This window comes from Coregonus lavaretus, assembly GCF_964263955.1.
Source record: "Coregonus lavaretus genome assembly, chromosome: 27".
Classification (NCBI taxonomy): domain Eukaryota; kingdom Metazoa; phylum Chordata; class Actinopteri; order Salmoniformes; family Salmonidae; genus Coregonus; species Coregonus lavaretus.
The window spans coordinates 37,911,682-37,937,884 of NC_140014.1; the positions used below are offsets into that span (position 1 = coordinate 37,911,682).

The following is a 26,203-nucleotide window of genomic DNA, read 5'->3' on the forward strand; positions in this document are numbered from 1 at the left end:
TAGCAGACGCCTTTATCCAAAGCGAACTGGGTACATAGTAGTGGAAACAGATCATAGAAACAGGACTACAAAAATACATAGTCAATTACAGGGTTATTAAAGTGTTTCTACAAGTTCCAATGAAACAACGTGGTCCTCTGTAGCTCAATTGGTAGAGCATGGCGCTTGTAACGCCAAGATAGTGGGTTCGATCCCCGGGACCACCCATACGTAAAAATGTATGCACACATGACTGTAAGTCGCTTTGGATAAAAGCGTCTGCTAAATGGCATATTATAAACAAGAAGAGGATTCACATGAATGGCTTGTGATTGCAAGTCTTTGCCTCATGCACAGGATCAATAGACAAACAACAGTAGCATACTTTAAAGGGGCAATCAGCAGTTGCTACATCCATTTTTGCACTTATACATTAATGATATGGAACCATTGATTCTTGAAGAATCTAACTGATAAATGCCTGAGCTTAGTTCAACTGTCATTCCCCATCAGAACCCAAAATATAAACTGTTTTGCTTCAACGTTTGTAAACAAATAAAATGTCAACAAACACAATATAGCCTCAAAACATGGTTAAAACTATAACATTGATATCATGGCTGGTCAGTCTTTGCACCTATAGCTCTGTCTATGAATTTAAGTGGTTACATTTCTCCAGCCCCATCCCTCAGCTTTTTACTGAAAGAGGAGCTGGGAGACGTTATTGTTTCTACTGCTGATTGCCACATTAATAAGTTAAGATGCAGATTAAATACACACCAAAATATGTTACAGATACTATAAAAATGTCCCATCACTCTGACAGTTAGTGAATATGCAGCACAGCAAACAATCAATTAAATGTATTTTACAAAAGCTCTTTTTACATCAAAATAATAACCACAGTGGTTATAGAGGGTGCAACAGTTCAACACCTCAGAAGCAAATGTCAGCTGGCTTTTCATAGGTTGAGAGAGAGAGTCGAAACAGTAGGACCGGGACAAGGTAGCACATCTGTTGAAACTGTTGTTGTTTTTTATCAGTGGAAAAACAATTCCAATCCGATTCCCTTTATGGATGGGTGTATCTTTGAATTCACTGTTGAATGGCCTGCTCCTTCTCCATTTTTGGAACACCAGCCCGCTCCCCCAAAGTGATCGATAGTATATCTTGGCTCGCACTGTGATGATTGTGATTCTGAGCTCTCAGGTTCATACAGCGAGTTAGGGTCTTCACTGATCTCACTCTCCCATCTGTGGTGGATAGGGGCAGGACTCGGTTGTATACTGATGGTCGTGAGCGCAATCTAGCCGGGCCTCGAGCTCTTTAGTGATGGTCCTGGTGGACCTCTTCTCCACCGCAGCACAGGAACACTCTGGCACCCAGGGGTCAGTTTGGCATGCTGTACTAACCGTTATTTCCTGTTGGTAGAAAACAATTAAGGCATCTATTAGGCTATAGTTATATTCAACAATCACTGCATATACTGTATATTGTCCATTTTATATCCAAAATGGCCTCAGGGATGACAGATTATGTCTTGAAATAAACAATAGCCTTAGAACTAACATGGATTTGCATGTACCTCCTCTGCCTCCTCCTGCACAGTCTCCTCCAGGATGAAAACCTTTTCAGGGATGAAGATGTCATCCTGAAAACAAACAAACGTTTTGTTAAGACAACTGAACCCAAATATATCAGTTGGCATTAACAAGCTACCTGTCTTGTATGCTTTGCCACACACACACACACACACACACACACACACACACACAAAGCAAATACAGGGACATTTATTTTTCAGCAAACTTTAGCTATGTCAACTTCAGCCTAGCTAAATGAGGTGGAACTAACAAAACATTCCAAAAAAAAATCTGTCAACAAAATGTATTACAGTACTTGACTATCTGAGGTGGAAGCTACCTTATAACAGAGCTACACGGAGAAACTGTGTTGCAATTTTAGTTGCAGTTGAGTTCCTTGCTAACGTTAGTTGCTGGGGGGTGTTACACAAAACACTTCAGACGCAGTTAGCAAGTTACCTTCAACTAGAGTTGCAACAAAGTTGTCCAGTGTCTAATGCTAGCCTCGTCCAACAACAGTCATGACTAATGACCGGTTAACGTTACCTCAGGATCCATTGACTCGCGTCGCCTCCTCCGTTCATTCTGGCTTTTGCTGGACTCCGAAGTCAGCAATGTTGAGGATGGTCGGTCGGTAACCCCTACACCATAACCGTCTAAATGTAAAATGGAGGCGCAAGCAGAGGACTTCTATGTAGGCCTATTTATTTATTTTATTTTACCTTTATTTAACCAGGTAGGCCAGTTGAGAACAAGTTCTCATTTACAACTGCGATCTGGCCAAGATAAAGCAAAGCAGTGCGATAAAAACAACAACACAGAGTTACATATGGGGTAAAACAAACATAAAGTCAAAAATACAACAGAAAATATATATACAGTGTGTGCAAATGTAGCAAGTTATGGAGTAAATAGGCCATAGTGCAAAATAATTACAATTAGTATTAACACTGGAATGATAGATGTGCAAGAGATTATGTGCAAATAGAGATACTGGGGTGCAAATGAGCAAAAATAAATAACAATATGGGGATGAGGTAGTTGTGTGGGCTAATTTCAGATGGGCTGTGTACAGGTGCAGTGATCGGTAAGGTGCTCTGACAACTGATGCTTAAAGTTAGTGAGGGAGATAAGAGTCTCCAGCTTCAGAGATTTGTGCAGTTCGTTCCAGTCATTGGCAGCAGAGAACTGGAAGGAATGGCGGCCAAAGGAGGTGTTGGCTTTGGGAATGACCAGTGAGATATACCTGCTGGAGCGCATACTACGGGTGGGTGTTGCTATGGTGACCAATGAGCTATGACTCCTTTCCATTCGGAAACTCCCGTTTGCCGCATCGAAAGTGCCCTTCATCGCGAAGTCTGTCTCCACGAAGTGCTGTCTGCAGACCCTGCTAGCTCGAGCTGGCACTTCCTTCCTCTTCAGGACATGGATCCACTTCTTCAAACGTTGTGGGTCCTTGGGCAGCCGATGGCAGCTTACCGAGGGATTTTTTTGGAGCCAATTCATACAGCCTGACGCTATACAGTTCATGTTTTAATTACTACTTGTTGTTGCCATCTTCGTTGTCCGCACCTAACCTCACTCGCTTCGATCCACTCTCCACGCGAAAACTCAATACCACAAACAATTTGCTGCTTCCTTGCGTTAGTCGTTACTATGGCAATTTAAAATGGCGCTGACCATAGCTCAAATAAACCTTGTCGACGAACAAAATACTAAATATAGAGATGTTTTTATGTTAAATGCACATGTTTAGTATTAGTGGATTGAATACATCTCTTTGCTTAGATTTACTTCCTAAAGTGTTTCCATTCCCCTTTAAAACGTTCTTATTATCCCAAGATAATATTTTGAGGAGATGGGAAAGTTAATTATGAGGGATTCTTATCACTTTACAAGATCCTTGTAACACCTAAAGATTTTGCAATTGTTTAAGATGCCATTCCCTCAGGTGTTGCTTTATTATTCAGGAACGTATTAAGACCCTCAGAACCTACCTTCGATTACCCCTGTTGACTCGTCAGTAGGGAAATATTTGTTTTTCTTTTGGTCCATTCAGCACAATAGAGCTAGCTATACGTGCCTTGTTTCAAAAGGATGTTGTATCTATCTATACCTTATTGGAATCGTTTTATTGATAATATCTGTTGGGGAAAAGTTTGGATGTTGCCTCACACATACCTACTTATTAAAAAAATTAAGGACGTTTATTTTTAAATTATTCATAAATATTATCCTGCCAACCACTATATGAAGAAGTTTAAATTCAAATTGCACCTTTTCTAATGACCCCCCAGAGACGGTGTTGCATCTTTCTGGGCATTGTATTCATGTAAAGAATCTCTGTAACACATCAGTAGATTTATAATTGAACATATTTATGAAGATTTTACCCTATTATGGAGAGATGTGGCTTGCGAAAGTATTCACCCCCTTGGCATTTTTCCTATTTTGTTGCCTTACAACCTGGAATTAAAATGGATTTTGGGGGGGGTTGTATCATTTGATTTACACAACACGCCTACCACTTTGAAGATGCAAAATATTTTTATTGTGAAACAAACAAGAAATAATAAGAAAAAAAAACTGAAAACTTGAGCTTGCAAAACTATTCACCCCCCAAAGTCAATACTTTGAAGAGCCAACTTTTGCAGCAATTACAGCTGCAAGTCTCTTGGGGTATGTCTCTATAAGCTTGGCACATCTAGCCACTGGGATTTTTGCCCATTCTTCAAGGCAAAACTGCTCCAACTCCTTCAAGTTGGATGGGTTCTGCTGGTGTACAGCAATCTTTAAGTCATACCACAGATTCTCAATTGGATTGAGGTCTGGGCTTTGACCAGGCCATTCCAAGACATTTAAGTGTTTCCCTTTAAATCACTCAAGTGTTGCTTTAGCAGTATGCTTAGGGTCATTGTCCTGCTGGAAGGTGAACCTCCGTCCCAGTCTCAAATCTCTGGAAGACTGAAACAGGTTTCCCTCAAGAATTTCCCTGTATTTAGCGCCATGCCTTCAATTCTGACCAGTTTCCCAGTCCCTGCCGATGAAAAACATTCTCTGGGTGATGAGAGGTGTTGGGTTTGCGCCAGACATAGCGTTTTCCTTGATTGCCAAAAAGCTCAATTTTAGTCTCATCTGACCAGAGTACCTTCTTCCAAATGTTTGGGGAGTCTCCCACATGCCTTTTGGCGAACACCAAACGTGTTTGCTTATTTTTTTCTTTAAGCAATTGCTTTTTTCTGGCCACTTGTCGTATCGGATGAATGGTGGCCATTATTGCTGTCAACAAAGAGTCCGTTTTATGCTGCATCGTGTTAGAGGCTTTTATTAAAATCACGAGGTTACAGCACAAATGACAGGTGACATGACACCCGGAGAACGGCTCCCCCGATTGCCATGGCCGTTCTGACTTCTTCTTCGTTTAACCCCCCTATTTATAAACAACGAAGCTGACCTCTTCTGGCCAATCCCCAGTCTCCAAGACACTTCCGGTCTGCTGGATGTGGCGTCACACCCAAAACATTCCCTCTTGATACTAACACAACCAACATTCCATTTCTTCATGAAAAACATTTAACAAAGGCATAATCTTCAGATACGATACACTCTTCTGTAAAGCCCAGCTCTGTGGAGTGTACGGCTTAAAGTGGTCCTATGGACAGATACTCCAATCTCCGCTGTGGAGCTTTGCAGCTCCTTCGGGGTTATCTTTGGTCTCTTTGTTGCCTCTCTGATTAATGCCCTCCTTGCCTGGTCCGTGAGTTTTGGTGGGTGGCCCTCTCTTGGCAGGTTTGTTGTGGTGCCATATTCTTTCAATTTTTTAATAATGGATTTAATGGTGCTCTGTGGGATGTTCAAAGTTTCTGATATTTTTTTATAACCCAACCCTTATCTGTACTTCTCCACAACTTTGTCCCTGACCTGTTTGGAGAGCTCCTTGGTCTTCATGGTGCCGCTTGCTTAGTGGTGTTGCAGACTCTGGGGCCTTTCAGAACAGGTATATATACTGAGATCATATGACAGATCATGTGACACTTAGATTGCACACAGGTGGACTTTATTTAACTAATTATGTGACTTCTGAAGGTAATTGGTTGCACCAGATCGTATTTAGGGGCTTCATAGCAAAGGGGGTGAATACATATGCACACACCACTTTTCCGTTATTTATATTTTCGAATATTTTGAAACAAGTTATTTTTTTCATTTCACTTCACCAATTTGGACTATTTTGTGTATGTCCATTACATGAAATCCAAATAAAAATCAATTTAAATTACAGGTTGTAATGCAACAAAATAGGAAAAATGCGAAGGGGGATGAATACTTTGCAAGGCACTGTACTGCTTGGATTCTTTACCTACAATAGAAATAATTTAGAAAAAAATTATGTAATTCATTTCATTAGTTTTTTTGGCCACATGTAATATTCACACATGTAAATCTACCAACAAAACACCCCTTCGTCTTACCTTACAAAAAGAAATGTAACAATATTTTAAGACAATTAAATACTCTACCAACAAAAAAGCTGTTAGAATTATAAATGTGTGAATGTTCCTTAAGGTGTTTGTGGAATGTGTTATTGTACCCCCCTAGCCCCGCCCCTAGCCCAACTTGTCCTTTGCCCAACTGTCCTCTTCAAAGGGGGTGACACTCTAGATCCAAACTGCTACAGACCTATATCCATCCTGCCCTGCCTTTCGAAAGTATTTGAAAGCCAAGTTAACAAACAGATCACCGACCATTTCGAATACCACCGTACCTTCTCCGCTATGCAATCCGGTTTCCGAGCTGGTCATGGGTGCACTTCAGCCACGCTCAAGGTCCTAAACTATATTATAACCGCGATTGATAATAGACAGTACTGTGCAGCCGTCTTCATCGACCTGGCCAAGGCTTTCGACTCTGTCAACCACCGCATTCTTATTGGCAGACTAAATAGCCTTGGTTTCTCAAATGACTGCCTCGCCTGGTTCACCAACTACTTCTCAGATAGAGTTCAGTGTGTCAAATCGGAGGGCCTGTTGTCTGGACCTATGGCAGTCTCTATGGGGGTGCCACAGGGTTCAATTCTTGGGCCGACACTTTTCTCCGTGTATATCAATGATGTCGCTCTTGCTGCTGGTGACTCTCAGATCCACCTCTACGCAGACGACACCATTTTGTATACATCTGGCCCTTCATTGGACACTGTGTTAACAAACCTCCAAACGAGCTTCAATGCCATACAACACTACTTCAGTAGCCTCCAACTGCTCTTAAACACTAGTAAAACTAAATGCATGCTTTTCAATCGAACGCTGCTGGCACCCGCCCACCCGACTAGAATCACCACTCTTGACGGGTCTGACCTAGAGTATGTGGACAACTACAAATACCTAGGTGTCTGGTTAGACTGTAAACTCTCCTTCCAGACTCACATAAAGAATCTCCAATCCAAAGTTAAATCTAGAATCGGCTTCCTATTTCGCAACAAAGCCTCCTTCACTCATGCTGCCAAACATGCCCTCGTAAAACTGACTATCCTACCGATCCTTGACTTCGGCGATGTCATTTACAAAATAGCCTCCAACACTCTACTCAGCAAATTGGATGTAGTCTATCACAGTGCCATCCGTTTTGTCTCCAAAGCCCCATACGCTACTCAACACTGTGACCTGTACGCTCTTGTTGGCTGGTCCTCACTACATGTTCGTTGTCAAACCCACTGGCTCCAGGCCATCTATAAATCACTGCTAGGCAAATCCCCGCCTTATCTTAGCTCATTGGTCACCATAGCAGCACCCACCCGTAGTCTGCGCTCCAGCAGGTATATCTCACTGGTCATTCCCAAAGCCAACACCTCCTTTGGCCGCCATTCCTTCCAGTTCTCTGCTGCCAATGACTGGAACGAATTGCAAAAATCTCTGAAGCTGGAGACTCTTATCTCCCTCACTAACTTTAAGCATCAGTTGTCAGAGTTGAGAGCACCTTACCGATCACTGCACCTGTACACAGCCCATCTGAAATTAGCCCACCCAACTACCTCATCCCTATATTGTTATTTATTTTGCTCTTTTGCACCCCAGTATCTCTATTTGCACATAATCTCTTGCACATCTAGCATTCCAGTGTTAATACTATTGTAATTATTTTGCACTATAGCCTATTTATTGCCTTACCTCCATAACTTGCTACATTTGCACACACTGTATATATATTTTCTGTTGTATTTTTGACTTTATGTTTTTTACCCCATATGTAACTCTGTGTTGTTTTTATCGCACTGCTTTGCTTTATCTTGGCCAGGTCGCAGTTGTAAATGAGAACTTGTTCTCAACTGGCTTACCTGGTTAAATAAAGGTGAAATAAAATAAAATAAAAAATATTATTTATGTATACTTGTGTTTCCCGTGTACCTTTTGTATTGATTTATTGTTGTTAATAAAAATAAAATAAAAAAATCCCAAAACAAAAAAAGAGATGGCGAAACTCCATTGGAACCGTATTAACTCAAGGGTGGCAGGTAGCTTAGTGGGTAAGAGCGTTGTGCCAGTAACCGAAAGGTCGCTGGTTCTAATCCCCGGGTCGACTAGGTGAAAAATCTGTCGATGTGCCCTTAAGCAAGGCACTTAACCCTAAATGCTCCTGTAAGTCGCTCTGGATAAGAGCGTCTGCTAAATGACTAAAATGTAAATGTAATTGTGTATGTTGCCCATGCGTAGTCAAGGGACTGTGAAATGCATTCTGGATGGTTCTGGGACAAGGAGGAGTCAATTGGGCGCTAGCTCGAAAACCAAACGGTAGGAATTTCGTGAACAAGAAGTACATTACAAATATTTTGCGAGATAATTAACTTGTTCTATGTAATATCGTATAGCTTTGGAGTCGTGACATTGCGTACTTTCGAGGAAAATAGACAGGTTTCTTGACTAATACCCTGACTTTGAGAAGGGAATACGTGACGCAGCATGACTTTTGTCCACTCGTTGCCAATGGGATTCCTATCTCCTTTCTCTAGTATATCTGTTAAACGTCTAATGTAATTCCTAACTCCTCCCCTTTCTCTAGTATCTCAGTTAAACCTCATTGGTTTAGAAATGTGACTTTGCTAAAGTGAAACCACACCGGACACTTAGAATTTTCTAACATAGTTTTCAAACCGAGTTTAAAGTTTATTTTAATTATCTTTGGTTATAAACAGGATCGCGTTTTTGCACGGGAAATAATCTATTCACACAGCTGCACCTAACTGTACTCTCCAGTCACGGGACCCTTTTTCAGATCAGTGGAAGAAAAGGAACATTCAACACTGGATGAAGTGAGTAACCCTGTACTTGGAGAGCTACCCTCCTGTAGGTTTTCGTTCCAACCCCAGTTGTATCTTACCCGATTCTGTTTATCAACCAGCTAATTATTAGTATCAGGTGTGTAATTTAGGCGTGCTAGATAAGGATTGGAGTGAAAATGTATAGCACTGGTGTTCACGCCAACCCAAATATAGCACACCTAGATTACACATCCGAGTGTAATAATTAGCTGGTTGATCAACTGAATCGGGTTAGCTTGGACTGTAGCTCCCCAGGAACAGGGTTGGAGAGCCCTGGCCTAGAGTTACAAGTTGAAAGGAGATAACTTTTTCTAAACCTAAAGCTTGATAAACAGCGTTTTGAAATAATACATGAACTCATACTGACACTTATTTGAAAAAAAAAAAATATATAGAATTATAAAAATAAATGTTTAAAAATTATCTTTGGTCTGTTCCCAGCAATGGCTTCCTCCAGCATTATCCTGTCTGAAGAGCAGTTCTACTGCTCTATCTGTCTGGATGTGTTCACTGAGCCCGTCTCCACCCCATGTGGACACAACTACTGCAAGTCCTGTATCAGAGGATACTGGGAAAGCACTGACCTGTGCCAGTGTCCACTGTGTAAAAATACATTTGATAAGAGACCAGATCTCTTTGTCAATACTTTCATTTCTGAAATGGCTGCTCAGCTCAAGAAGTTAGCTCCAGTTGAAGCCACACCTATCACCCCAGGACAAACCCAAACCCTCTCCAAACCTGAAGCAGTGCCATGTGACATCTGCACTAAGGGGGAGCACATGGCCCTGAAGTCCTGTCTTGTGTGTCTGGCCTCTTACTGTGAGACTCACCTGGAGCCTCATCAGAGAGTGGCTTCTTTCAAGAAACACAAGCTGATCGACCCTGTGGAGAACCTGGAAGACCGGGTGTGTAAAAAGCATGATAGACCCCTGGAGCTGTTCTGTAGGAGAGACCAGATGTGTGTGTGTCAGTTCTGCACTGAGACAGACCACAAGACCCACAATATTATCACTATAGAGGAAGAGATTGGAGAGAGGAAGGCTCAGATGGGGAAGACTAGCAGTAAAGTTCATAAAATGATCCAGGAGAGACTAAAGAAGGTTAAGGAGATCAAACAGGCAGTAGAGCTCAACAAGAGAGATGCAGAGAGAGCGGTAGCAGATAGTGTGCAGGTCTTCACTGCTCTTGTGCATTCCATTGTGAGAAGCCAGGCTGAGCTTATTGAGGTGGTTGAGGAGAAGCAGAAAGCAGCTGAGAAACAGGCTGAAGGGCTCATTGAAGAGCTGGAGAAGGAAATCACTGAGTTACAGAGAAGAAGCACTGAGCTGGAGCAGCTCTCAGATATTGAAGACCACCTCCTCCAGAGCTCTCCATCCCTCTGTACCACTGTTCCACCTACCAAGAACTGGTCTGAGATCATTTTTCACAGCGGTCTGAGCGCGGGGGCTGTAAGAAGAGCTGTGTCTCAGCTGGAGGAGACACTGAATAAAGAGATGGAGAAGTTTTCTGAAATCAAGTGGAAGGGGATGCAGCAGTGTGCAGTGGATGTGACTCTGGACCCTGATACAGCAAATCCAATTCTCGACCTGTCTGAGGACAGGAAACAAGTCTGGGGTGTTGATACATGGCATAATCTACCTGCTAACCCAGAGAGGTTTAATTACAATCATCGTATTTTAGGAAAGGAGGGGTTCTCCTCAGGGAGTTTCTACTATGAGGTGCAGGTGAAAGGGAAGACTTGTTGGGCTTTAGGAGTGGCTAGAGAGTCCATCAACAGGAAGGGAGATAATCCACTGAGTCCTGTAAATGGATACTGGACTGTGGGTCTGTCAGAAGGAAATAACTATGGAGCTCGCACAGAGTCTGGAGTTCCCCTCTCCCTGAGAGAGAAGCCCCAGAGGGTGGGGGTGTTTGTGGATTATGAGGAGGGTGAGGTCTCCTTTTACAATGTGGAGGCCAGGACTCATATCTACACTTTCACTGGCTGCACCTTCACTGAGAGACTCTATCCACTCTTCTCTGCAGCCTATGATCCTTCTGGTGATAACTCAGCTCCACTTATTATCTCTCCCATCAAGTCAGAGGGAGTTTAGTTAACAGGAAATCAGTCTCAAGCAAGCACTAAATGTGCCTTAATTAGTGTTGATATTTGCGATAGAGAATGTTAGTGTTAGTATCAGTCGATCAGTTTTTATAATGAAGAATGATTCTCTTGTCCTAATACTGCATATTACAATGTCAATCAAAACAAGTTTTACCTGTTAGTCTGTGAGTTTTTTTTTTCTCTTGCGTTATTTATGACTACTCCTACAGCCCCTTTATTTCTCCTCTCACTTTAAGGTGTATCCCATTTCAAACACACAGCGTACAAAGATAGTTTCAGATGGTGTAGTGCTACTGATAATGATGAGCAGCCACCAAGATGAAAGCTTCTTGGATTGAACCCGTCCAACCTCTAGAACGCTGGAGGCTGCTGTGGGGAGGACGGCTCATAATAATGTCTAGAGCGGAACAAATGGAACGGCATCAAACACCTGGAAACCATGGAAACCATGTGTTTGATGTATTTGATACCATTCCACCTGGAAACCATGGAAACCATGTGTTTGATGTATTTGATACCATTCCACCTGGAAACCATGGAAACCATGTGTTTGATGTATTTGATACCATTCCACCTGGAAACCATGGAAACCATGTGTTTGATGTATTTGATACCATTCCACCTGGAAACCATGGAAACCATGTGTTTGATGTATTTGATACCATTCCACCTGGAAACCATGGAAACCATGGAAACCATGTGTTTGATATATTTGATACCATTCCACCTGGAAACCATGTGTTTGATGTATTTGATACCATTCCACCTGGAAACCATGGAAACCATGTGTTTGATGTATTTGATACCATTCCACCTGGAAACCATGTGTTTGATGTATTTGATACCATTCCACCTGGAAACCATGGAAACCATGTGTTTGATGTATTTGATACCATTCCAGAAGCCCCTTCTCCCCAATTAAGGTGCCACCAACCTCCTGTGCTCTAGGATAACCTATAAAGTCCCGTACAGTAATCCATAAAAGGATAACTCTCTGTCTCATGATTCTTAGTTGGCCTTAGACTTCATTGGGATGATTACCCAAACAACTATCTGCCACAACACTTATAACAAAACATTTGTATGCCTAGTATTTGAGTGAAAACAGTATGAAAGCTGCCATGGTGGTATTACAGGAAGAGTTATTAGTGCTATTGACCTGAGGAAGGAGACCTACTGGAATAGGGCTATAAAACAGTGTTTTGTTTATTAAGACCTGGTTGAAATCAGGGTGATACGGGCAGACTGAAGTCAATCTAAAGGTCTGAGGTTAACAGTAAAAAGTATAAAAGCCACTAAACATAATGTAATAGACGTCTTTCAAAACCATAGCTTACAGACAGCATGTAGGCTTGGCCTGAAACCATGGAACCATGTGACGTGAGACAGTGACATGACTGGAATGTTGAGTGTTGAAATATAATCTAATTTGCATTTTATTGCATGACATAAGTATTTGATACATCAGAAAAGCAGAACTTAATATTTGGTACAGAAAACTGTGTTTGCAATTACAGAGAACATTCGTTTCCTGTAGGTCTTGACCAGGTTTGCACACACTGCAGCAGGGATTTTGGCCCACTCCTCCACACAGACCTTCTCCACATCCTTCAGGTTTCGGGGCTGTCGCTGGGCAATACGGACTTTCAGCTCCCTCCAAAGATTTTCTATTGGGTTCAGATCTGGAGACTGGCTAGGCCACTCCAGGACCTTGAGATGCTTCTTACGGAGCCACTCCTTAGTTGCCCTGGCTGTGTGTTTCGGGTCGTTGTCATGCTGGAAGACCCAACCACGACCCATCTTCAATGCTCTTACTGAGGGAAGGAGGTTGTTGGCCAAGATCTCGCGATACATGGCCCCATCCATCCTCCCCTCAATACGGTGCAGTCGTCCTGTCCCCTTTGCAGAAAAGCATCCCCAAAGAATGATGTTTCCACCTCCATGCTTCACGGTTGGGATGGTGTTCTTGGGGTTGTACTCATCCTTCTTCTTCCTCCAAACACGGCGAGTGGAGTTTAGACCAAAAAGCTCTATTTTTGTCTCATCAGACCACATGACCTTCTCCCATTCCTCCTCTGGATCATCCAGATGGTCATTGGCAAACTTCAGACGGGCCTGGACATGCGCTGGCTTGAGCAGGACCTTGCGTGCGCTGCAGGATTTTAATCCATGACGGCGTAGTGTGTTACTAATGGTTTTCTTTGAGACTGTGGTCCCAGCTCTCTTCAGGTCATTGACCAGGTCCTGCCGTGTAGTTCTGGGCTGATCCCTCACCTTCCTCATGATCATTGATGCCCCACGAGGTGAGATCTTGCATGGAGCCCCAGACCGAGGGTGATTGACCGTCATCTTGAACTTCTTCCATTTTCTAATAATTGCGCCAACAGTTGTTGCCTTCTCACCAAGCTGCTTGCCTATTGTCCTGTAGCCCATCCCAGCCTTGTGCAGGTCTACAATTGTATCCCTGATGTCCTTACACAGCTCTCTGGTCTTGGCCATTGTGGAGAGGTTGGAGTCTGTTTGATTGAGTGTGTGGACAGGTGTCTTTTATACAGGTAACGAGTTCAAACAGGTGCAGTTAATACAGGTAATGAGTGGAGAACAGGAGGGCTTCTTAAAGAAAAACTAACAGGTCTGTGAGAGCCGGAATTCTTACTGGTTGGTAGGTGATCAAATACTTATGTCATGCAATAAAATGCAAATTAATTACTTAAAAATCATACAATGTGATTTTCTGGATTTTTGTTTTAGATTCCGTCTCTCACAGTTGAAGTGTACCTATGATACAAATTACAGACCTCTACATGCTTTGTAAGTAGGAAAACCTGCAAAATCGGCAGGGTATCATATACTTCTCCCCACTGTATGTAGATTTTGAATATTATTTTGACTATTCAAAGCAAGTCAAATGTTGAGTCCTAGAGTTACATGAGCATAATCATTGCTTTCATTCAATTATTACTTGTGGTCTCTTTCCTTCCTCTACATATTAGGCTACTGTGTGAACGGTATTTGATCATAATCTTTGACAAATAACTTCTCATGTCTTGTTTATAGTACTTTGCATGCTCATAATGTGTTAAATAGTTAAGTGTGTGTTAAAGAGTGTATAAATGTGTTAATTTTGTGGTTAATTTGCCATGTTGTAAATCACTTTCATTCAATCAAAGCAACAGTTTTGCCTGTAGTAAGTAAGACAAGCTCAAGTATGCTTTAGAAAATTCTCGTTATGATCACATCTTTGCATTTACATTTGACTTTGAGAAGTAAAACATTTTAGGGATGAACTGGTTGCAGATCTCAGATATCAGTAGGTAAATATGTAGGTAAAGTTACAGGAAAGGGCAAAACAGGGTAAAACACCAGCAAGGCATGGGATTCAAGACAGCAGGCTGAGCATGTAGAAAGATGGGCAGTGAGGGAACCAGCAAGGCAGGTGGGACAACACAGGTAGGAGACTGGATTACTGGGTAGATCACTGGGTATGGTGACTCACTCTGTCATTCTCTCATAGGCCTCCTGTAGCTCAGTTGGTAGAGCATGGCGCTTGCAACGCCAGGGTTGTGGGTTCGTTTCCCACGGGGGGCCAGTATGAAAAATGTATGCACTCACTAACTGTAAGTCGATCTGGATAAGAGCCTCTGCTAAATGACTAAAATGTAAATGTAAAAAAATTCTCTCACTCTCCTCTCTCTCGCCCTCTCCCTCTGTCTCCCACCTCACTCTATTCTCTCTCTCGCTCTCTCTGTCTACCACCTCTCTCTCCTGCTCCCTCTGTCTCCCACCTCTCGCTCTCTGTCTGTCTTCCACCTCACTCTCTCACTCCCTCACTCTCTCCCTCTGTCTCCCTCCTCTCTCTCTCCCCCTCTCCCTCCCACCTCACTCTCTATTTCTCTCTCTCTCCCCCCACCTCTCTCTCTCCCACCTCACTCTCCATCTCCCTCTGACTCACACTTCACTATCTCCTCTCTCTCTCCCTCTGTCTCCCACTTCACTCTCTCTGGCTCCCACCTCTCTCTCTCCCTTTGTCTCCCACCTCACTCTCTATTTCTCTCTCTCCAGATGAAGGACACATTCTGCCAACTGCAGGATGTGTTGGATGAGCCCGGAGGAGGAGGATGCTATACCAACGAGACCTTCACCGACGTGGACCTGGACGATCTGTCTGCCCATACGGGCTTTGACCAGGCAGCAGCGACCCCTGACCCCTGACCCCTGACCTGAACAGCATGCTCCAGGAGGCCCAGCACGTCCGACAGGAGGTCCAACAGATCCAGGAAGACCATGGCCAGCTCCCGGACCAGAACTACCATGCCTTGAACAACACATTGTCGGACGACACCCGTGAACAGGGACGCAAACGGCATCGCAGCAGACATCAAAGCCAGAAGAGAGGCCTTCTTAGAGAGACTACACAGGATAAACAGGGTTCAGCGAGGTAGCAGTGACCACGTGGTAAGCTTCGCCCGGACACAGTATACCAACCTGAGCACAGCCTTCAGGGAGGTGATGTTCAGTTACAACCAGATGGAGCTGGGGCACAGGGAGAACTGTAAGAGACAGATGAATATTGAATATCTTCAATGCCCTGGCTGATGGGAAAACGGCCCAGACGGCGCTGACGCAGATCGCTAATAGACACAAAGAGCTGCTGGACCTGGAAAAGAGGATCCAGGGAGTTCAGGAGTTGTTTCTGAATGTGGCTGTGCTGAAAGAGGAACAGGGAGCGGTGCTCAACAACACCAAGACCAACGTACAAAAGACAGAGGCAACTATGGAGGGCGCCAGGGTTCAACTGGACAAAGCCAAGAGACATGACAAGAACAATCCCATCAAGAAACTGTTCTGTGGCTGCTTTCCATGTTACAAATGATTGTATATCTGATACATTGTGTATGTGATACATTGAGTATCTTGATTTGAACGTAAATAATACATTTATTTAAGAAAGCACACTTAACAGTTTTGCACTGTCTGCAATGGGACTGGGAGGGACTGTAGGTCTTCAAATAAGGCCAGGTACACATAAACAACATACAGAACCATTCCAAAGCATCAAAAATCAGCTCATGATCTGTCTCAAGATATTTACCCATAGTACAAGCAGTTATTGGAAACAAACATAATAATTCTGAGACTGGAAGTGGCTCTGGAAATCACACTGTGGTGCGTAGAAATAGTAAGCCTGCCTTCATTGAAAATGTGCAAGCACTACCTATAGCGCACAGTTTGTTCCACCAAGCTCTATATAAGAGAGGTATAAAGTACAAAAACAATAATTAAATCGCTGTTTCCGGTGACATAAAACAACCACGAGGTGAAGTGACAAACGTCAATAATGTTTCGAGAGTTTTCAATATTAAAACGTGTTCATGTCCTTCCGCTTGTTGCCATGAATGAGCATCGGTGGGGAACTCCCTCCAAGGGGTGCATTCACTAGGAATCAAACGTAACCAAACGGGCCGGAACGGGGAGGGAGCTACCTGAATTTGTCCAATAAGAAACGGTTTGCTACGGTTTGCTACAGTTTGCACTAATGAATATACCCCATAAATTAGGTAGCGGGCTGGTTCCTGGCAGACAGAGCTAGAAGACTACACGGAGCATAAAGGGGAAATGATTCTCCGAGCGTTTGTCTGTTCTGTTTGAATGATTTTGTTCTTATTGGGCAGTCTACGGAGCAAATATCAGGTAATGTTTTTTTCTAATTAAGTTTGACGTTGATTCAGGCCTGTTGTAATGTTATCATAGAAGTACGCACGTTTGTGATGAGATGCGTTTTGCTCAGCGAGTTGAGTTTGGGTTGTTGTGAGCGAGTGAAATTGTGGGCTGATTTATTTAATTTCAATGTTAATTATTCCTTACATGTAATGTCTCTCTGTTACAATAAATAATGTCGCCAATATTGGTGTGTAAGCTACCTCCCCATGTGCTTTGGCCAGACACTTTTGCCATGTTGTTCTGTTTGGGCACAGACATAAACTTTACATTTACAGAAACTACATACAGTAATTTTACATTCTCTGTTGTACTGTAACAGTAAAACACATGTAGCAACATGAAAGAGGTTATAGAGAGCTGATTAGTCATAACCTACGCCTATAATTAAATGCCTGTAAAGGGTTAAAGGGAGGTAAAGAAACACCACACATTTGATCATCCATGTCTTTCAGTGATCAAATTGTTGTGAAAATCGTAACTTTTGGTATAGATATCCTGTGAGTCATTGGCCTGGAATCTAATAATAACTAACTGATGTGTGTAATAGGAATCGTCATCACCGCCCAGTGTATGTTGGCAGTGTTCTATTGGTTTTAGGGATGAGATCCTTACTGTCTGCTCGGAGGAAATGGGTGTCATTTCATTTCCTCTTATAGAATGGTGTTAATAGCCTCAATAGAAATGGTCCATGTTTTCTCTGTTTGAATCAGAAATATACTGCACTTACAGTTTATGTAGCTAGCTTTTTGAGGCAACAAAATATCAACTTTTGCTGAAGTTTCTTGTATGACCATAAAGAATTAACTGGACTGCTCGGGTAGGATTTTGCATTACGACAGGGTTCTTCAATTCCGGTCCTGAAGGGCCGAAACACTTCTGTTTTTTATTTCTACCTGGTAGTTAATTGCACTCACCTGGTGTCCCAGGTCTGAATTAGCCCCTGATTAGAAGGAAAGGATGAAAAACAGGTGTTTCGGCCCTCCAGGACCGGAATTGAAGAACCCTGCACTACAATATAAATAGGATGGTGATCAGGAGATGACCTCATGAACATACAGTAACCCTCAAACCTTTTCCTCCCATTCCAGGTAGGATGAGAGACAGACTACTTGACCTGCAGGGGGTGGCCCCCGCTCCTCCAGACACGGACGAAAGGGGTCAGGGCAGCGATGATGAGGGAGAGCTGGAGCAGCAGTCGGTGGTGTTCGAAAACGAAGATCGGATGGACAGCATCTTCAGAGAAGCCCAGTCCGTGAGGAAGGAGATCGCTCTGCTCCGGATGGACGTGAAGCGGCTGAGCAAGCAGAACACCCGATTCCTCACCTCTGTCCGGCGGATCAGCTCCATCAAACGAGACTCCAACACCCTGGCCAGGGGCATCAAGACCCGGGGGGAGGGCATCTACACACGGCTGGAGAAAATCGGCGTGCAGCACAAACAGCTGGAAGAAGAGCATGGGGCCAATTCTGCCCTGGTCCGCTTGGTGCGTTCTCAGTATGTTTCTCTCACCGGGGCTTTCCACGAGGCCATGTCTGAGTACAACCAAGCAGAGATGAGCCAGAGGGAGAACTGCAAGACCCGGATCCAGCGCCAGGCAGAGATCATGGGCAAGGAGGTGACAGGCGAGCAGATCGAGGAGATGGTCGAGACAGGGAAGTGGAACGTGTTCTCCGACAACCTCCTGACAGACGGGCGGACGGCACGCTCGGCGCTCACGGAGATCGAAAAGCGGCACAAGGAGCTGGTGGAGCTGGAGAGTCGGATCAAGGACATCCATGAGCTGTTCTTTCAGATGGCTCTGCTGGTGGAGGAACAGGGGGCCATGGTGGACAACATAGAGGCCAACGTGGTCGCCACTACAGACTTTGTGGGCAAGGCCCAGGCTCAGATCAAGAGGGCTGTGAAGTACCAGAAGAAGAACCTCTGTAGGAAAATGTTCTGTTGTTGTTTCCCTTGCTGCAACAAGTGAGACCGACAGAGTGTTATTGTTGTATTTCAAGTCAAGATCCTACTCTCTTAGAAAAAAGGGGGTTCCCAAAGGGTTCTTCGGCTGTCCCCATAGGAGAACCCTTTTTGGTTCCAGGTAGAACCCTCTGTGAAAAGGGTTCTGCATGGAACCCAAACGGGTTCTACCTGGAACCAAAAAGGGTTCTTTAAAGGGTTTACCTATGGGTACAGCTGAATAACCCTTTTAGGTTCTAGATGGCACCTTTTTTTCTAAGTGTAGGCTACCTTTTCCTATCAAGTGTTTTCATGGCCATGAAAATGTACTTGAAAAAGTTTATGTAAACAATTTGCACTTGTTTACACAATGGGCAAGACAAAATATTAAAGTGCCTTTGAAAAGGGTATGGTAGTAGGTGCCAGGCACACCGGTTTGAGTGTGTCAAGAACTGCAACACTGCTGGGTTTTTCACGCGTGTATCAAGAATGGTCCTTCACCCAAAGGACATCCAGCCGACTTGACACAACTGTGGGCAGCATTGGAGTCAATATTGGCCAGCATCCCTGTGGAACGCTTTCGACACCTTGTAGAGTCCATGCCCCGACGAATTAAGGCTGTTCTGAAGTCAAGAGGGGTGCATCTAAATATTAGGAAGGTGTTCCTAATGTTTTACGCACTCAGTGTGTGTGTGTGTGTGTGTGTGTGTGTGTGTGTGTTTAAACAAATGATTTATGCAGTTTGAATATGCCATTTTGTATGTCATGCAGCTTTTGCTTCCTCTCACTGTAGAAGACACAGTTTATATTAACGCCCTTGCCTAGCTGGTGTTAGGAGAAAAGACCCAGTATCTTGATGTCAAACTACAGACGCTAACATGCAAATGAATAGTGTGATATGGGGTGTTCAATTTCTCTGTTGTAAAAAGGAAACAATCTGTATGACGCTACAGGCTTTAAGTTAAAATAATAATTGAGTGCAGTTCCAATGTTTGTTACTCCCACTTACATGTCCTATAACTTTCAGCTGTATTGAATTTTGGATTTTACAAATTGTTATTATTAATGTTTTATGAGAGGATATTGTGATATAAAAATAAATGCTGTAAAATGGCCCTTTTACATTTGTTTTATTATTGTTACATTTGAGTTCCTTTCTTGGAATTTGAGACAACAGACTGCAACCTCAAAATGACTCAACTGTATTTTACATTGTTGAGGAAACAAGAATATGCCTCCTAATTTTGTATTATATTGTCATGTACAGTGACTTCAGAAAGTATTCATACCCCCTGACTTATTCCACATTTTGTTGTGTTACAGCCTGAATTCAAAATTGATGAAAAAAAAAAAAGTTTCCCCCCGCCATCTACACACTGCCCCATAATGACAAAGTCAAAATATGTTTTTAGAAATTTGAGCAAATGTATTGAAAATTAAATGCAGAAATATATTGTTAACATATGTATTCACACCCCTGAGTCAATACTTTGTAGAAGCATGGGGAGTGGTGGTGAACAGCAATCTTCGTCTTTCCAAAGATGTTTAATGGGATTCAAGTCTGGGCTTTGGCTGGGCCTCTCAAGAACTTTAACATTATTGTTCTGAATCCATTCCAGCGTTGCTTTGGCTGTATGCTTGGCGTCATTGTGCTGTGGAACGTAAATCTTCTCACCAGTCTAAGGTCGTTTGCACTCTGAAGCAGGTTCTCATCAAGGATTTGTATTTGGCTCTATTCATTGTTCCCTCTATCCTCACCTGTCTCCCAGTACCTGCCGCTGAAAAGCATCCCAATAACATGATGCTGCCACCACCATGCTTCACAGTAGGGATGGTGTTAGACGGGTGATGAGCTGTGCCTGGTTTTCTCTAGACATAATGCTTTGCATTCAGGCCAGAGAGTAAAATGTTTGTCTCATCAGACCACAGCATCTTTTGCCTTATGATCTCAGAGTCTTTTACGTGACTTTTTGCATACGCCAGCTGTGCTGTCATGTGCCTTTTTCTCAGGAGATGCCTTCCTACCATATTTTCTAATTTTCCCAATGATGGAGACCAATGTGCTCTTGGAACCTTTCAACACTCTAGAAACTGTTTTATACCCTTCCCCAGATATCCAGTTGAAGTCGGAAGTTTACATACACTTAGGTTGGAGTCATTAAAACTCATTTTTCAACCACTCCACAAATTACTTGTTAACAAACTATAGTTTTGGCAAGTCGGTTAGGACATCTACTTTGTGCATGACACAAGTCATTTTTCCAACAATTGTTTACAGACAGATTATTTCACTTATAATTCACTGTGTCACAATTCCAGTGGGTCAGAAGTTTACATACACTAAGTTCACTGTGCCTTTAAACAGCTTGGAAAATTCCAGAAAATGTCATAGCTTTAGAAGCTTCTGATAGGCTAATTGACATCATTTGAGTCAATTGGAGGTGTACCTGTGGATGTATTTCAAGGCCTATCTTCAAACTCAGTGCCTCTTTGCTTGACATCATGGGAAAATCAAAAGAAATCAGCCAAATAAATTGTAGACCTCCACAAGTCTGGTTCATCCTTGGGAGCAATTTCCAAACGCCTGAAGGTACCATGTTCATCTGTACAAACAATAGTACGCAAGTATAAACACCATGGGACCATGCAGCCGTCATACCGCTCAGGAAGGAGACGCGTTCTGTCTCCTAGAGATGAACGTACTTTGGTGCGAAATGTGCAAATCAATCCCAGAACAACAGCAAAGGACCTTGTGAAGATGCTGGAGGAAACAGGTACAAAAGTATCTATATCCACAGTAAAACGAGTCCTATATCGACATAATCTGAAAGGCCGCTCAGCAAGGAAGAAGCCACTGCTCCAAAACTGCCATAAAAAAGCCAGAATACGGTTTGCAACTGCACATGGGGACAAATATTGTACTTTTTGGAGAAATGTCCTCTGGTCTGATGAAACAAAAATAGAACTGTTTGGCCATAATAACCATCGTTATGTTTGGAGGAAAAAGGGGTTGGCTTGCAAGCCGAAGAACACCATCCCAACCGTGAAGCACGGGGGTGGCAGCATCATACTGTGGGGGTGCTTTGCTTCAGGAGGGACTGGTGCACTTCACAAAATAGATGGCATCATGAGGAAGGGAAATTATGTGGATATATTGAAGCAACATCTCAAGACATCAGTCAGGAAGATAAAGCTTGGTCACAAATGGGTCTTCCAAATGGACAATGACCCCAAGCATACTTCCAAAGTTGTGGCAAAATGGCTTATGGACAACAAAGTCAAGGTATTGGAGTGGCCATCACAAAGCCCTGACCTCAATCCTATAGAAAATGTGTGGGCAGAACTGAAAAAGCATGTGTGAGCAAGGAGGCCTACAAACCTGACTCAGTTACACCAGCTCTGTCAGGAGGAATGGGCCAAAATTCACACAACTTGCTGTGGGAAGCTTGTGGAAGGCCACCAGAAACGTTTGACCTAAGTTAAACAATTTTAAAGGCAATGCTACCAAATACTAATTGAGTGTATGTAAACTTCTGACCCACTGGGAATGTGATGAAAGAAATAAAAGCTGAAATAAATCATTCTCTCTACTGTTATTCTGACATTTCACATTCTTAAAATGAAGTGGTGATCCTAACTGACCTAAAACAGGGAATATTTAGTAGGATTAAATGTCAAGAATAGTGAAAAACTGAGTTTAAATGTATTTGGCTAAGGTGCATGTAAACTTCTGACTTCAACTGTATGCCTCATCACAATTCTATCTCAGAGATCTACAGACAGTTCCTTGGACTTCATGGTATAGTTTCTGCTCTGACATCCACTGTCAACTGTGGGACCTTATCAGTGGCAATTTTAGCATGTAAATCTTGGTGGGGCAACAACAACAAAAAATATGTGGGATGCATGCCACAACACTAAACAATACATTAATTACACTATAACGGTGACAAACGGTGCCCACAATCTGTTAGGGCCTACATAAAGCTGTCCCAACAGCAGAGTCCCAACAGCAGTCCCAACACCTTACCACTGCTACACCTGGCTATCAGCGGAGCCTTGTCTGGCAGCAAAACAGTTAATTCAGCCTCATTTACTGCCTTTTAAAAAAACATAGCTGATATGGCTGACTTGCTTAAACAATTGAGATGTACAAACTATGTTATAAGGGGACGACAAGCGGATAAGAGGCAATCCGTAATTTTGATTAAGACATTAATGAGCGAGCTATTATTATTATTATTATTATTATTATAATGAGCGAGCTAGGACGGATGTAGTCAATATAACTATTTGTTCAGCACTTTTGAAATGTACAGCGACAGAATTCAGAACATGGGCCGTTCTTACAGTGTTCTCCCTGTACACCAAGTCAGAACCGTAGGATAAATAAAGGGGACATATACAGTGCCTTGCCAAAGTATTCATCCCCCTTGGCGTTTTTCCTATTTTGTTGCATTACATCCTGTAATTTAAATGGATTTTTATTTGGATTTCATGTAATGGACATACACAAAATAATCCAAATTTGTGAAGTGAAATGAATAAAATAACTTATTTCAAAAAATAAATAACGGAAAAGTGGTGCGTGCATATGTATTCACCCCCTTTGCTATGAAGCCCCTAAATAAGATCTGGTGCAACCAATTACCTTCAGAAGTCACATTATTAGTTAAATAAAGTCCACCTGTGTGCAAGTGTCACATGATCTGTCACATGATCTCAGTATATATACACCTGTTCTGAAAGGCCCCAGAGTCTGCAACACCACTAAGCAAGGGGCACCACCAAGCAAGCCGCACCATGAAGACCAAGGAGCTCTCCAAACAGGTCAGGGACAAAGTTGTGGAGAAGTACAGATCAGGGTTGGGTTATAAGAAAATATCAGAAACTTTGAACATCCCACAGAGCACCATTAAATCCATTATTAAAAAATTGAAAGAATATGGCACCACAACAAACCTGCCAAGAGCGGGCCGCCCACCAAAACTCACGGACCAGGCAAGGAGGGCATTAATCAGAGAGGCAACAAAGAGACCAAAGATAACCCTGAAGGAGCTGCAAAGCTCCACAGCGGAGATTGGAGTATCTGTCCATAGGACCACTTTAAGCCGTACACTCCACAGAGCTGGGCTTTACAGAAGAGTGGCCAGAAAAAAGACATTGCATAAAGAAAAAAATAAGCAAACACGTTTGGTGTTCGCCAAAAGGCATGTGGGAGACTCCCCAAACATATGAAAGAAGGTACTCTGGTCAGATGAGACTAAAATTGAACTTTTTGGCAATCAAGGAAAACGCTATGTCTGGCGCAAAACCAACACCTCCCACCACCCCGAGAACACCATCCCCACAGTGAAGCATGGTGGTGGCAGCATCATGCTGTGGGGATGTTTTTCATCGGCAGGGACTGGGAAACTGGTCAGAATTGAAGGAATGATGGATGGCGATAAATACAGGGAAATTCTTGAGTGAAACCTATTTCATTCTTCCAGAGATTTGAGACTGGGACGGAGGTTTACCTTCCAGCAGGACAATGACCCTAAGTATACTGCTAAAGCAACACTTGAGTGGTTTAAGGGGGAAACATTTAAATGTATTGGAATGGCCTAGTCAAAGCCCAGACCTCAATCCAATTGAGAATCTGTGGTATGACTTAAAGATTGCTGTACACCAGCGGAACCCATCCAACTTGAAGGAGCTGGAGAAGTTTTGCCTTGAAGAATTGGCAAAAATCCCAGTGGCTAGATGTGCCAAGCTTATAGAGACATACCCCAAGAGACATGCAGCTGTAATTGCTGCAAAGGGTGGCTCTACAAAGTATTGACTTTGGGGGGGGGGGGGGGGTGAATAGTTATGCACGCTCAAGTTTTCCATTTTTTTTTGTTGTATTTTTTTGTTTGTTTCACAATAAAAAATATTTTGCATCTTCAAAGTGGTAGGCATGTTGTGTAAATCAAATGATACAAACCCCCCCAAAAATCCATTTTAATTCCAGGTTTTAAGGCAACAAAATAGGAAAAATGCCAAGGGGGGTGAATACTTTCGCAAGCCACTGTAAGCAGACAATGAAAGCTCTTAAAATATTTGATGATTACATTTCTCTAAAACAGGTTATAGGCTACATGTGCACCACCAAGTCAGAACAGTAGGCAAAATTAAGAGGGGAAAATAGACCAAATTATTAGGGTGAGGCACATGGGCTACTAACAGCTTACTACACAACATACACTTAGTATTTCTTTCTTAGCTACGGTATACATATATCCCTGGCATATTACATCATTTATGTAGCAGCATACAATACATTTTTGGACTCACCTTGTTGTGCTCTGCTCACTTGAACAGGAAGGTGGCGCAGCGGTCCTTCGTGGGTAAATTTTGTCATCAAAGTCTGGCATTCTCTGGATTTATGGTGCTTTCAACACAACTGGGAACTCAGAAAAAAACATGGTCGAATCATGATGACGTCAGTGATCTTCAGGTCGTAGCTCTAGAAAGAGGCCCGAGTTCCAGATTTACAATTCCAAGTTGGATGACTGTTCAAAACTTATTTTCCCAGTCTGAGCTAATTTTTCCCAAGTTCCCAGTTGTCTTGAACTCACTGAAGTCAGATTTCGCAGTTCCGAGTTGTTGTTTTGAGCGCGGCACAAATCATGCTTCATTGACAGCATGGCCAATGTTGAATGTTTATCATTTTAAGTTTGGAAAAGAGACTCTTAATCCCAGACTTGGGACCACACAGCCACTACACTGAATAGCAGGCTAGTGATTGCTTTGCAATGCTTGCAGTTAGCCACCGATTCCTTCCAAACCACTCATTGTTGAATTTGCGATTTCCAACTTGTTGTGTAATGTTTATGTCGAATGGCCGATGAGCACCGATACGTTTTATCTATAATTTCTCTTCATTCTTTTTCTTCATATTGAAAAGGATTTGCCAGTAGAGTGTCGACTTGATTCATGATGATGACTGCTAGCTAAGATTTTGAAAGTATGATGTTGACATGATCAGTCCAATCAATGCTACTGTAGATATAACATGATTTGACGTCATTTTATCTGTGGCCAATGACCTTGAGCCTTCTTGGATGGGCACTTCTAATGTAACTCTATGGCAGCACCCAAGGGGCTTGAATTTTCGAGCTCTACTCTTAGGCCTGGCGGTGACATAGTGTCCCCATGAGTGACAGAACACTGAGCCAATCACGGCGCAACTAGAGAACATTACCAACACCTACGCTCCGTATTTTCCGCTGGCTGCCCCACCACCACAGAAAGCACTGAGCTAGGCTGAAACACCTGCATTTTGGAGCTGCCTTACTCAATAAAGCAAAATGGGTGAGAGAAAAACATCTATTTAATCTAATTTGAATTTGGGCTGTAACACAACCAAATGTGGAATAAGTCAAGGGGTATGAATACTTTCTGAAGGCACTGTATATTATCCAAGAGGCCATTGCTATTTTTACAGTGTCCAGAATGAGTCAAAAACAGAGTAATAGAATCCTCAGCAGATTGCAGTGACATGTAACTTTTAACATCTGTGTTCCATAACCCCACCAG

At 42.8% G+C, this 26,203-nt stretch overlaps 2 protein-coding genes and 1 pseudogene across 5 annotated transcripts; all 3 read left to right on the plus strand.

The window, feature by feature from the left end:
• The first annotated feature begins 8,319 nt into the window (after positions 1–8,319).
• Positions 8,320–11,118, plus strand: LOC311102837 (E3 ubiquitin-protein ligase TRIM39-like). Its single transcript, XM_084144281.1, has 2 exons — positions 8,320–8,865; positions 9,316–11,118. Exon 2 carries the CDS (start codon positions 9,318–9,320, stop codon positions 10,965–10,967), a length of 1,650 nt encoding a protein of 549 aa, XP_084000407.1. The 5' UTR covers positions 8,320–8,865; positions 9,316–9,317; the 3' UTR covers positions 10,968–11,118.
• Positions 11,119–14,495: 3,377 nt separating this feature from the next.
• LOC311102839 (syntaxin-11-like) lies at positions 14,496–15,929 on the plus strand (annotated as a pseudogene). Its single transcript, XR_014615787.1, has 2 exons — positions 14,496–14,595; positions 15,041–15,929. The product of XR_014615787.1 is annotated as a syntaxin-11-like (transcript).
• Positions 15,930–16,522: 593 nt separating this feature from the next.
• On the plus strand, positions 16,523–19,755 carry LOC311102838 (syntaxin-11-like). 3 transcript variants are annotated; one of them, XR_014610046.1, is made up of 3 exons: positions 16,557–16,669; positions 17,788–18,740; positions 18,847–19,755. XR_014610046.1 is itself a non-coding variant. In XM_084144282.1 (2 exons), exon 2 carries the CDS (start codon positions 17,793–17,795, stop codon positions 18,666–18,668), a length of 876 nt encoding a protein of 291 aa, XP_084000408.1. In that variant the 5' UTR covers positions 16,523–16,669; positions 17,788–17,792; the 3' UTR covers positions 18,669–19,755. The 3 variants fall into 3 exon arrangements, 1 of the variants encoding a protein (XP_084000408.1); XR_014610047.1 differs by having other exon boundaries at positions 17,788–18,729; XM_084144282.1 differs by having other exon boundaries at positions 16,523–16,669; positions 17,788–19,755.
• Positions 19,756–26,203: the final 6,448 nt, after the last annotated feature.